This window comes from Saprolegnia parasitica, assembly GCF_000151545.1.
Source record: "Saprolegnia parasitica CBS 223.65 unplaced genomic scaffold supercont2.11, whole genome shotgun sequence".
Lineage (NCBI taxonomy): Eukaryota > Oomycota > Saprolegniomycetes > Saprolegniales > Saprolegniaceae > Saprolegnia > Saprolegnia parasitica.
Window position 1 is genome coordinate 484,753 of NW_012156405.1, and position 13,747 is coordinate 498,499.

At 59.5% G+C, this 13,747-nt stretch overlaps 1 protein-coding gene across 1 annotated transcript; it reads right to left on the reverse strand.

Annotated features, from left to right (window-relative positions):
- Window positions 1-5,204: 5,204 nt before the first annotated feature.
- Window positions 5,205-8,774, reverse strand: SPRG_19617 (hypothetical protein; the record flags this gene model as incomplete). Its single annotated transcript, XM_012342956.1, has 1 exon — window positions 5,205-8,774. One exon carries the CDS (start codon window positions 8,772-8,774, stop codon window positions 5,205-5,207), a length of 3,570 nt encoding a protein of 1,189 aa, XP_012198346.1.
- Between the last annotated feature and the right edge of the window lie 4,973 nt (window positions 8,775-13,747).

The window sequence follows — 13,747 nt, forward strand, 5'->3', positions numbered from 1 at the left end:
TCGGCCAAGGCGACACGGTGGTGTTTGGGCCAAAAGACAATCGCATGCCTCGACCGCGTGACGCCGATTCCGTCATCGAAGCGATAGTCGAGTGCCCGGTCGTGACACAGGACGCCAAGCTCCGGAGGCGCGTCGCACGCGGGGTGCACGACGACGTCCCGGATGCGATCTTCCGACTCTTCGTAGTGCGCGTAGCAAGCGGCCAGCGCGACGTCAAAGCACGTGGACGACAAGAGAAAATGGACGAGGGCCTTGTCGCTGGGCGCGAGCTGCTCAAACGCCAACGGTCTGCCACAAGGCGGGTACAGAATGGGCTTCCCAATGCGCTGGATCCGCTCAAACGGGGAGGCCGCGAGCGCCGTAAAGGCTGCAATCGCCGGTTCTTGGTCGGGCGGCGCCAGGCGCATATCCTCGTGCTCATCGTCGTAGACCAACCGAAAGACGAGCGCGACGCGGCGACCAGCGGTGATTGGCGCCGACGCGATCGACGTGGTCAAGAAGGCTGCGGCAAAGGTCGTTTCGACGAGCGATGTCTCTGCAACCAAGGTCGCTGTCTCGCTGCCGTACGTAAACGTGATAACGCCACCCTCATGGATCGACGGGAGGAGCACGAGGAGCGAGCCAAACGTGAGCGTGCTGTCGATCTCGACGTTGTTTGTCGGACGCAACGGCAACATGGCCGCGTCGCCGACATTGTCGATGGCCATGTGCGAGAGCACGAGCTGCATCTTGCCCGTCGGTCCCATGCGCTCGAAAACATCCTTCTGCATCAAGGCGAGCATCGCGGCGTAGCCCTCTTCGCCGACGAACGTTATCTTGGTCGCGGGAATGCTACATGACGGGTAGAGTGCGTGGATCTGCGCGGCTTGGGCGGCGCGGAGCGGCCATGCGAGCGGCTCGTCCATAGCATCGAGAAGAAGGGAGAGTCGTGGCGACTGCGGCACCGTGCCCGTGAAGGCGAATGCGCCAGGCTTCTGGACGCGCGCCATGACCGCTTCGTACGCGTTGGCTGTCATCGCGGAACGTTCGGATGCGCCCGCCAATGGCCGTCATTATAGAAAATATAAAAGAAAGAGCAGAATGCCAGCTTTCAGACCGCAACTCATTCTCGCAGCGCGACACAGCCTTGATGTCTGTGGGTGTGAACTGCAGTGGTAGACACTGCTCTATGCACACCTTTGCCTTTGTTTCTGTGCCCTTTTCACATAGTACTTCCCAATCACGACGATGTGCAAACGATTGTTGAATTATACCAAAAGTGCGCGCGAGTCAAGGGACACAATGTAGCACCGATTCTGTTGGTGTTCAAACGAGGTATGACCATGTCATTAGAGAGCTGGTGGACTTTCTACTGCGCTCGTGCCACGCGACGAGCCAGCGTCCGTGGTCGTGGTGCAAAATGAGGCGCCGAACAAAGAGACATGCCACGAAGGGAAGAGAGCGTGAAGAAGCGACTCGGCGAGCAATGGTCTCACGGCGCGACGAGCCCAATGCCAGACGTGAAGCGTGCACTAATTGCAGCCTGGACCGCGAATGTTGTTGAGGTTGAAGCACGAGAAGTTTCCAGCGCTTCGTATTGGCTCTTTCTTATATTGTCGATCTGCCCGTTGAATTCGATGCAACGGGCAAGTTCGCACACTTTTCAATTTGCGAGATGACCGACAACCCATACGACGCCGCGGTTGCGCTGGTTCAAGAGCCAGGCGATTTCGCCTTCACGGGCACGCTGCCGCCGTCGACGCCGTTCCTTATCTACGTTGATGGCATGGACGAGCCGCTCGGTTGGCCGCTCTGCGCCGCCCAAGCCACGCAGCTGCAGGTGCTCCACCCGTCATGCATCGTTCCCGCGACCAACCTCCGGCTCGCGTACGACGATGGCTACCACGCGATGCTCAGCGCAATCCGCAAAGGCATCATCGAGCGCTTGGTGCCGACGGGCGAGTTCAAGCTCGTCCTCTCGCACATGGCCATTGACAGCGTCGGCGACGCCGCCGCATTGCAACTGCTTCCGACGAACGACGACGCGATCGACAGCACGCTCACGTTTGGATCGCTCCTCGTGCTTCTTCCATCGACGTGCGAAGACGGCGCCATCACCTTTGCCTATGGCAGCGAGACCTTGAAGGTGGATGTGCCCACGTCGCATGCTACCACCTTTGCCGCAGCCTTCGTAGCCACGTCGATCGCGTCGGCGCCGATCACCGCTGGTTGCCGCGTCGCGCTGATCTTTCGGTTGGTCTACGAAAAGAAGCATCTCAAGATGCGCCTGGCGCCGCCCAACCAAGACGCGGCGATTGCAGCCTTCACGGCGCTCGCCCAATCGCCGTTGGAGCGGTATCAGCGCATTGGCCGGTTCGTCCCGTACGCCAACCATCACGGTCGCCATCTGGGTCGCCATTCGTTTGAACAGCTCCCGCGCATCGAGAAGGACCTCGTCCGCTTTCTCTTGTCGACCAAGTGCTTTGACGTTGCACTGGCGGTGTGCTACGGCGATGGCGAAGACTCGGCGGACCAACTGCATGATGTGGTGCTGCATCCGGCGTGCGGCGCGCCGCCCGAGCTACGAGAATTGTGCAACAATCAGACGCTCGACCATTGCCTCCCCGAGCGCGTTTGCAGCACGCATTCGAGCCATGTGCTCGTCTTTTGGCCCACGCACCACCGCATTGTCATGGCGGACCGGGCAAAGGCACTGACGTACTTGGCCACGACGCTGCTCGGCGACGCACCGCAAGGCGACGAGCCGGCACCGTTGCTGGGCTATCTCGGTATTTCGGACGTGGACGTCGTCTTGGAGGCCACGATGATGACGTTCAGTGCCCAACGGTCGTCCGAGCAGCATCATTTTACGTACTGGCAGCGACACCAATCTCAACCGACGGCACTGGCGACCATGGCCCGTCTCTTGGCCCATCAAGGTGATCTGGAGCTTACACTGCGGTTCATCGCCGACGTCGTCTCGATTCAGGACGACGTGTCGGCGCCGGAAGTGGCGCTGTGGCTCCATGGGCTCCTCACGACGCATGGATGGAGTCCGTTTGACCCGGCCTTGCCAAAGCTGGTCCGTCGCTGGCGCGTCAGCCACCTGGCCGGCGTCCTGCACTTTCTGGCGAGCTTGGCCGGTCTCGCCGACGCCCCGCTGTGTCCGCCACTGCGCCAGAAGCACGACGCCGAGCTCCTCAAGCGATGCTGGACAGCGCTTCGCGCCGGGAACTTTTATCTGCCGTCCGAGCGCCACCAGTCGGCAGTGGTCGTCCAGCACTACCTTCTTCTCGACGCGTTCATCACGACGATGGCGCCGCAGCGCGCGTATGCCAACTACTTTGGCGACCGTCTCCCACCTGCACTGGTCTCGGCCGTCGACGCCTTTGTCTTACCGCCGTCGGTCGCACACTGGATCATGCGACAGCATGTCTTTCACGTCTACTCGGACATTGCGGTGGGACTTGCGGCCGCCGTCCAGCACAACCCGACGCTCTGGCGTAGCCCCTTGGTCGCGCACGTACTGGATACGGTGCGATTGGAGGTCCTCGGTGCGTTGAGCGCGCGATCGGAAGCGCCCGTCGCTTGGATGCAGCCGCCGTTGACGCAGCGAGCAGCCTCCTCTTTCTCGCACTGCACGAGAAGCGCCTCGACGACGCCATGTTTACACACTTGGTCGAGATCTACGGCGCCGGCCTGCTGCCAGGCGTGCGCTCGATCGTTGTCACGCACACGCACCTGCTATCCTCAGGCTTCGAATCGAAGGTCGTGAAGTACGTCAACGCGTTGGCCCCGGCGCTGGTCGAGTTGGCGCTGGCCGAGAAGAAGAGAGTGCGTTTTGGTGAACTCGAAGGTCCTCAGCCAGAAGCGCTCGTGCATGATGCCATCGAGGTCCTCCGAGCGCTTGCCCCCGCACAGCTGCCGTCGTTTCTTCAAGCGTGGCTGCAACGGCAGCCCAAGGTGCTGGAAGTGACGGATCGAGTGCTTTTACCAGTGGCCGCACTCGTTCTGGACGATGCGCCGCTGTGCCGCCAGCTACTCGACGAGGCGACGTCGCGACCACACGTCGTCTACGACACATGGGTCTCGACCGGGTATTCTGACAGCGACGACGACGCGAACGACCGACGCTTGGCGGAGAAGATGCGCTGGACCAAAGCGAACTTGATCGCCAAGGTCACTGCCACGATTGCAGATTTGAAGGCGCAACTGGCGACGAACCAAGACGTTGCTACCGAGCCAGACGTTGCTACCGAGCCAGCCCCAAAGCGTCGGCGCTGCGAATGCGATGTGTAACCCACCCGCCCTAGTGTTTGTTGCATTTGGTGGGTGCTGTATTACCAAGGATTATGAGACATGTTGAAAACGAACAGGAAAATGTATGTTATTGGCGTCTTGGTGTTGCGATTTCGGTCGTTTGTGGTGGATGTTTGATTGGAACGCTGTGCCACAACACCTCGCTGCTACTACGAGTAGTACTGTACGTAGCAGCACGTACAACGGAGTGTGTCCCTCCATATGTCTCGAAAGGTGAGGTTGAAATTGCCTCACCATGGTTGTCTATACTGTCTTTACTATATACTAGTATTCTGGTCTATAGTCCGAATAGCTTTGACGGCATAGTGTTATACCTCGTGGATTTGAAAAATAGTCTCTGGGTGCAAGATCTCAGTGTTGTTGCTGCGAGCAAGACACGGAATGATGGTCACTCGGAGCCCGACCGATCCAAACGGTCTAGACCAACAGTATATGTCTATGGAATGAAACGCACCACATTGTTGTGCAAATATACCACGAGTAGTGTACAAATCGAATGTGTAGATTCAATTTGCATTGCATATGAACTTACGGGCAATTCAGACTGCATGTGTTGCAAGAACCGATCGTTGCTTCAGCGTGGTGTATGTGACCTTCGGCAACTTCATCCGCACGCCTGCGCTCCGAGCACCAGGGTCTGTAGCACAGACCGGCCTTAGACCACTTGTCGGTGGCAGTGGGGCCCGCGGCGAGGTAGCCGACGACGCGCTAGAGATCATCGCGCACTGTCGTTTAGCTTCGACTGCCTTTTTTACAAATATCCGGATAATCCGGCTACCGGATACGGCTGGAGACCTCAAACGTCATTCCATCAGCTCCTCCATCGCCCAAGGAGAGCAAAATTGAAAAAGAGCAAACAAGATAGACAACACTAGGGACAGCAATGATTTATAGTCAGAATAGGGTTACGACTCGGGCAAGGTTGAGTGACGACGCGCGCGCAATTGCCGTTCGAGGGGGCGAAGCTCGTCGTCGAGGGCCAGGAGCGCCTCGGTGGCCTTTGCGACGACCTGGCTGACGCTGCCTGCGTCATCGCTCGTGTCGTCATCATCAAGAACCGCACTCGTGGCCATCAGCGCGATGTCGTTCACAAACGACTCCACCGAGTCGTACGCGAGATCGCTCAGCTTGCGGCGCATGCGCTGGAGGTCCATCGTCGCACCGCCTTCCGTCTGCTTGCTGTCGCGAAGGTGGACGCTCTCGGGCATCGCAATCAGCTGGTAAAACACGTTTTCCAAGTACGCGTGGAGGCGTGCGATTGGCAGGCGCGAGAAACTCTGCTTGGATCGCTTCCTGGCCCCGTGCTCGTCCAGCGATGCAGAAATCTCGTGTCGGCGCTTCTGTTGCTTGGCAGGGCGCGATGGAGTGGTAGATGCGCTGCTTGGGCTACTGCCCGACGCTGCGTGGGAGCTCTTGTCGCTGCTGCGACTGACTTTGGCGGCTTGGTCCATCTTGAGCATCTGGACTGCGTTGGCCGTGTACAGCTGCACTGCAGTCGGGTCCACAATGAACTCGATCTTGACAGTTTCTGTGCCGTCCTCGTGCACGGTGCGCGTGACGCGCTTGATCGCTTGGCGGCGCTCTGCCGGTGGGGAGGCAGTCGCCGCCGCCCTCGCCTGCGTCAACAGAGTTGCAAAAAGCCGAGTGGACCGACTGCTGCTGCTGCTGCCATGTCTGCTCCCACCCGACGTGTCGGCCATATCGCGCTTGAGGTTCTCGAGCTCGGCGGCATCGTCGCGCGCTTGCAAGACCAGCGCCGAGCGCTGCGACCGATTGCCGTCTTTCGTAAAGAGGTTGTGAAGACCCGTTGTGGGGCGTGCGGTCACAAGGTCGTCTCCGTTTGCGCCAAACACATCGTGCTCCAGGTCGACGTCGTCATCACTGTCCCTGTCGTTCTGATCGTCTATCACCTGGTCGCTTGAGAGCGCGTCGATCTGTGCACGATAGCGCTGGTCGCACCGCGCCAAGTACGCTTGGTGCTGCGCGTGGAGCGACTTGCGGCCGCCACGAACAAACTTGTCGAGGCCGATGTCGCCGCGCTGCGAGCCTTTGATGCTGAGAGTCCGGATCATCGCGATGCGATCCCAGCGCGGTAGTTTCTGGATCGCGGCGTCGTCCATCCCGAACGCCCTGAGCACATCCCCTGCTTGCTTCATTTTGAGCTTTCGCAGATCCGCCGATGTGCCCGAGAGGAGCGACGCCGATGTCGACAGCTCGCCTCGCTTCACCGGGGCGCGAAGAAAGCTAAAGCCCTCGCCACAGGCCGACGGGTCGCCATCGCCCGTGAGCTGGAGCATGCCTTTTCCTTGCAAATGACACTCGATATAGTTGCGGGTCCACTGCCACGGCGTGCGCTCCAGCTGCAGCTCGATCGACCGCGCAATCTGAATGTCGTGCTTGAGCTTCCTAACCACGGGGTCGAGCGCAAACAACGCCTGCTTGAGCTCTCGCTTGGAAAAGCCGTCGAGCACTCGCGTCTGGAGCTGCTTCTGACGGTCGCGGAGACGCGTGGTGAGCTGCTGGATCGCTTTCGCGACGTCCGTCGAGCTCGTTAGCTGCGAGAGACCCATGTCCACGAGCCGGCGGAGGCCGCACAAGTGGCTTTCGTAGAGGCAGACGGACTCTGGCGTCAGCATGGCCCGGACCGCATCGTCGGTGACGCGCTCGTGCGCTGCCTTTTGCGTCCACCCGCCCGCGTCGCGCTTAAAGGTGGCGAGTTCCTTGAGGCATTTACGGACGGCCGTGACCGACTGGCTCGGAAAGAGGCGCTGGACGGCGTCCATCAAAATGTGCTCGCCGCCGTTGCTGGCCTCTTTGAAGAGGCGCAGGACGTGCAATGACATGTACGGCTTGACAAAGTTGTTGGCGGCGCGCGAACCGGGTGCCGGTACCTCCATCTGCGGCTCGACTTGGCCCGCGACAAAGACCGGTGGCAGCTCCATCAACGACAAGGCGGTGGCGCCACGCTTACTAGTACCAGAGAATGTGCGCACGAGGAGAAAGTACTCGAAGTCGTCAACGGCCTCGAGCATCGACGCGCGCGGCCTGTGCTGGAAGATCGGGATCTTGGCGAGATTCGAGTGGAGCGACGAGACCACGGTCCCAGCTGGCACGTCGCCGAGGAACGGCGTGTCGTCGTTGGCGTCCAGCGTCACGACGTCGCCCAGCTCCACGCTGGGTGGCGCTGGCGCCTCGCTAGACGGACGCCAGTAGTGCAGGAGGCGCGACGCCATGCCGGGACGCGACAGCACCGGCGGGTTCTGCTCCACGTACTCGAGGAGAAGGAGCTTTCCGCCTCGCGTTGGGTTCAAGTCGGAGGCCGTCAGGACGGGCGCGGCTTCTGCCGGCGTCGCGTCGCTGGCGGGCGCGATGACGAGGCGCTCGTTCATGCAAAACGTGCCGCGCCGCCGGTGCAGGTCGCGGAGCTGCTGCGGCGAGAGCTCGGGTGTCGCCCACGCGAGCTGCATGGCCGGAACCGAGTGGTGCACACTCGCCATGTGGTGCAAACTGGCCATGTGGTGACGACGGCGGCGGTGCGTCGTGGTACGCTCGTTGGCTGCGACAGCGGCCGTCGCGTCGTCGAACGCCAAGGTGTCGATCGCCACTCGGAGCCGTCCCTCCTTTCCTGGCTCTTCGATCCGACGCGCCTCCAAGCGTCTCTCAAAGATCCCGACCGGCCGTCTCGGAATGTGCAACGGAGGTCTCTTCGCCGGCGACGATATAAGCACGATATGTGCATCGTTCACATCGAGGATGATCTGGGACGGTGGCATGTCGAGGCAGCAGTCCCACGCGACGGCGTCGAGCCACGCGCCGTCGTCCAACGACGGGTTCAGAGGACACGCGAGCGACGATGGTGGCTCGCTGCGTGAGCTCTGTCCGGGATAAGGCGGGACTTCCCAGCGATACGTGCGCGGACGGGTCATGTCAAACGGTACTTCTAGTGCTGCTTCTAGCGGCTGCGGTGTACAGCTCCGGCTGCTATCTATGTCGTGGTGCAGCCGTGTGCTCCGAGTGGCCCGACCCGCGTTCCGTGGGCACTGCAACGTGTCCTCCCCCAATGTCATTGCTGGCGCGGGTCCCAAGCAAGGCGCGTCGCCCCATACAATATCCTGTTCCCAATCGAGCTGCTCGACGGGAAGGTACAGTGCATCGGGCAGCTGCAGCACGGTGCGCGATGCACGTGGCGGCACGGCCGATGAGAACCGACGCATCGGCTTGCCGACCCGGTTTCGCGCCAGGCTCGCGTGCGATGGCACCGCAGACAGGTCTGAGTCGTCCTGCGTGCAGCGTGGACTGTCGTTGCCGCTATGGTCGGCGAACGGGGCAGTCGCGTCGAGGTCCTGGACGAGATGGCGCAGGGCGCCACGGACGTCCTGCCCCGGCTTGGCACAGAGCCGCATGGCACTCAGCTGGCCTAGGTCGGCGATGGCACAGTCCATCGGCAGCGCGGCCACTGCCGTCGGTCGCTGCATCCTGCCTCTGCCCATGGGCTGCCGCTTTTACTAATGAAACACCACCCATGAGGAAATCGTCATACTATTTTTGTTATTGCAAATAGTGTTAGTTTGTATGTCTATTTAGACAGGCTACTAGACAGGCTGTGATACTGTATACACTATTTATGTTTACAAAACGACCAACACTCGGGATCGCGTGGGCGATGGCGTGTCTCCGGCGCCAACTATCAAGAAAGCCTGCCACCACCCGGACCAATTGACAAAGTTGATACTTGCATGCACTTGATACTATTGAAGAATGCTGCTGATAGTGTGTTGGCGACTTGGTCTTAGACAACAGAGCTGCGAGGTGCGCTTCGGGTAGCACTAAAGTACCCTCGTGCTGCCTGCGCATCGCCAGCACGTCAATATCAAAGTCTTGCATGACAATAGTGTACACACATCCCACGAACGCTGCTACAACAAACCGTAGAAATAGATGCGCAAAGTTAGTGGGCGGAAATCGGTTGCGAGCTGTGGCACTCATCGGCCTTGCGGATGTTGCAGAGGAGAGCTTGGCGGGGCCAACGGCGCGAGTCAGCTGTCGGAGGACAGGCCCCACACTCCGTCGGTGCGTCGCCGCGCTTTGGACGAACGCGTCGACGTACGCGTATGTGAGATCGGGGTGCCGCTGGGTGAGGAAACGCAACACGTCGCGTGGGGCTGCCACGTCATAGTGCGTCTGAGTCGCCAGCGTGCGTTCGACGTAGCCGAGTATTCGGCCCTTGAGCAAGTGGCGCGACGCCAGCATCAAGAGACCTGGCACGACGCGTGGCCCGAGCACGTCGAGGTGCGGCGTCACCGCGTCGTACAGCGCATCCGGCAGGGTTGCCATGTACGCCAGCGCCTTGATGACGTGGGCAATGCACGGGCCGAGGCGCAACGTCGGGTACATCTCGGTCGTTGTCGAAAGAAGCGGAAGAAGCCTCGTCAAGGTGGCGTGGGCCGAGTGAAAGTGTGCGTCCAAAAGAACCGCCCACGCAGCGTCGGGCGCCGCGTTCCGCTTGGGAAGGAACCGAGTGACGTGGTCCACCATGTCGTCCGGCAGCGTCTGCTGGAGCAAGCGCAACACCGTCGGATGGGAAGGCGTCCGGTCTTCCGTCTCGTGGTTCAGAAAGAGCGCGTGGTGCAAAAGATTCGTCAGCGATTGCAGCGACCCACGCAAGCCAACAAAGCTATGGCCCATGGCCGACCACGCCATCTGCAGCAGCTCGTCCGCGTTGCCAGTGGCGTCCGTCGTCACAAGCGCACATGTCCACGATAGCGCCGTCGTCGCATCGTCCCAGGACGTCAACTGGCGCGAAAGGAGCGCGGCAATCGAGTTTCGAAGCGCCGTCCAGCGAAAGATTTGAAGGAGGCGGCGTGAGCGCTGCACGAGCACCGCCACGTTGGCCGTAAACGTCTCGAGCGTCGCGACAACGGTCGTGGCCAAATTCAAATCGTTCGCGTCCATGGCAACCTCGAGCAAGTCGGCGACGACAGTCGGGTTGGGCCGCTCTGCCCTACAAGCGCGCGCTGTGAACCAAACGAGATCAAATAACCAGCGTACCGGTAGAGCGTGGCAACGCGGTGAGCGAGCACGAGGACGTTTCTGCACCCGAGGCGTGACGCTCTGGGGTTGCGCCGCGCTTCGGAAAGCGCATCGGAGCTCTTCTTTGGGCCGACGAGGTACGCGCGATGGTCCTTTTTCCAAAACACAATCGTCGACACTGGGCTCGTCGACGCCACATCGCACGGAAAGGGAACGTGGAACGATGCCAGCGACCGACCGCACAGCCCCTGGCACACGCCGTGTGGGGCAATCGACGCCGGGTGGGCCTCGGCGGCGATGATAATGCAGTCTCGCACGTCGACTTTGGCAATGTCGAAGGCTTGCGAGTCGAGAAGGACCGAGAGCAGCGCGGCGTTGAACGGACTGAGCATGGTCAGACCATGTTCGTTGAGATCGAGCGCGAGCAGACGCAAGGAGCCGTCATCGAAACTGTGTGCGACGTCGTTCATTGTCGTGACGCTGTCTGCGTGGTTGACGGGACACCGGAGGTCGCCTGTGTCCTTGGCGACGCGCCAGTCCCACGGGCCATGGCGCTCGGTCCATGCCTCGTATACGATGAGACGGTTGAAAGCATGTTGAAAGCTCTCGATTGCGCAAGAATGGGTCGTGGTCATCGTGTATCGGCGGCGGAGCAAAACTAATTGTGATGCGCAGAGTCTTGTGTGGCCATCCGCGTCATTCTATGTGTACAACTTGATACGAAGCTGACCACACCTTTCGGGTCCTTTCACATCCACTTATCAAGTTGATAATAAACTTGATAAGTGGATGTGAAAGGACCCGATCACCTGTTTGCTATCCGGATACGGCCAGTCGAGTTGCGTTTTTTATGGCATTGATATGACCGTTCACTAAACGCACGCCCTTAAAGTCCGAAAATTGGATTTAGAATATTAAGCCAGCAAAAATTAGCGGGCATGGCGCCTGGACCTCGCCGCTCTACTTCCGCGACTTTTCCTTTAGTCCTCCATGCGATTGCGCCTGCTAATTGGCTCCTGTGCGGAGCTGCATCACGATCAATGAGCCGTAGCTCACATGTGTTGCAGTCTACGACGCGCCTCTTGCGCCTCATCCCTCATTTATCGACTGCACCGAGATCCGAATCGTCTCGCTTGAGATGTGGTCTTCCAGCAGCCCCGTGGCCAGCGCGAGACAACATGCACATCTCCTCGCTCGATTGAGATCTATCAACTGACTTCAATAATACTGACGAGGACTCGGTACTTGATTCGTCTTGGACGTCAGCTACCAAGCTTCAAATTGCACCAGTTCGCGCCCACAGCAAGTGCTGTTGGACATCATCGGCACATCTACTATTATAGTATACCGTGCGAGGCGCAGTCGTAGGGTGCAACCTGTATATATATGTATGAAGGTATTTCGGTTTATCTTCGTTGTTACAAAGAGTTCGCATACGTAGAGACTAGCAATTTCCTTCACTTCTTCGTTCGCTCACCGGGCCGTGGCTGCGCAGGCGCGGCGCGGGGGCTCGTCTTTCTCTTCGGTAGGCGTCCGGGGGCGCTTGTGGCCGCGGGTGAGGCCCATGGCGACACTCTGTGTCAAGGCCTTCCAAGCATTGCCGTCGGGGGCAAAGCTGCGCAGTTTGTCGAGGTCCTCGAGAGACGCCAGCGACTGAGGGGGCGTCAACGACTGGAGGTCGCGGTGCAGGACGATCGGCCACGTGATCTTGGTGCGGCCTAAAAAACGGGGCGCGGCAAAGAAGCGGGTGGCGGCAATGTTGGCAAGGACATCTTCACTCATGCGCAGCACGTGGCCCAGCAGGCGCCAGCGCTGGCGGGCAACGATCTCGCTCAGCGGGACGCTGTCGCAGCGGTCGTAGAGTGCGACGTCGCCGAGCTTGTTCGGGTGAAAGATACCTAGAAGGCGGCGCAGCTGCCGGCGATGAAAGCTGTCAAGGCCCGCCAGCCTTGTTGGCGTCAGGGCCCACGTGCCGCAGTTGTACAAAAGGACTGGGAGCACGTAGCACCTGTACAGCCGCACGCGGTTGCCTTCCGAGATGATGCCTCGACGAAGGTGCGACCTGTGACTCATAAATGCACACATATTGCCCGCTTGCGTTGTTGGTATGTCACCGTTGATGCGCTGCGTCAAAGGTTTTGGCTGAGCCTCAGCAAGACCGTGGTCGAAAGCGTGGTCGAAAGCGGGGCGCGTATCCCATCATGACGGTGGGCGAAACTTTACCGACGCTAGGACGTTTTCTGCAAAGTCGCGCTGGTTAGCGGCGTACTCGAGGTCTTAACGCCTTTGTCTTGGAGTGCGTCCCTCCCGTGACAATAAAGCCTCTATAGAGCCGCCTCAACGTCTCCAGCGAACTTTGCGGCGCACTGGAATTAGCGATGTTGTGATTGCAGCATCCAAACCGCCGTAGGAACCATACTAGTTCGACCACTCGTGTCGACTGCAAACCCCACGAAAGCTAGCATCAGGTAGACCGTCCAAGGCAAAGGCCATCACTTTGCACGAAGACAAAGCCGTTGACGCTTTGAGCAGTAGCTCGTCGAGCGTCATGTCGGCGGTTGCTATTTCCGTTGACGAGCACGGATCGCTCAGCCCCTGTGTGCGGTATCCGAAAGAGTTATCCAACCTTGCATACCAGCTGCGGAAGGTATCGCTTCAAATTCTTTATTCTTGGTTGGACACGGCAGTTCTTTGCGTGTCCACCTACGTGGTGTGGGTGAGGCCCGACGTGCGATGGTTCGCACCGACCTTACACGGTAGCCTCATCGTTTCAGATAAGTCCGTAGCCAAGTCAGGAGATACCACGGGGAAGCCTCGTCGGGTCAAGCAAGATCCGATGATGACGCGAGCAAGTTTTCGCTTCCCGCCATTTCTCGAACGAAGCGGCTCGTTTTGGGGCATTGGCGGCCTCTGATTGGCCGGATGTTTTGAATCCGGCCGATGACAGCCCGTCACCGACCGCCCACTTGACGACACCGGCTGGTGGCAGCGGTCGACAACGAGAGCGAAGATCGGTATTTCTTTCAATTTGGAGGATCATATCATTTTATAACTAACTTAAATAAAAGGCAGCAAAGGCCATCGATGTATACAAGAGGGAATTTCGACGCTCCCATCTCTGCTCTTTTCGAGTTCCGACGATCGTTCTCGGGATGCGTCGTTTACGAAACACACATCTTTCCCTGGACCTCGGAGCGACGAGGACATCAAGCTAAGATTACAAGACATATCGCCAGCCCTCTGATATCACAGAGAGGTCGCACCATGGCAGGACACTGGTAGCAAATCCATTTTGTTGCCCCAAGCCGGCATCCGCGTGCAGAGATTGAGCCGCCAACCCCCCACTCCTGAGGTCTCTGCACCGCCGAGAACGAAGAGCACACAACGAACTATTCTCTCGAATGTTTGATGGGCCAGC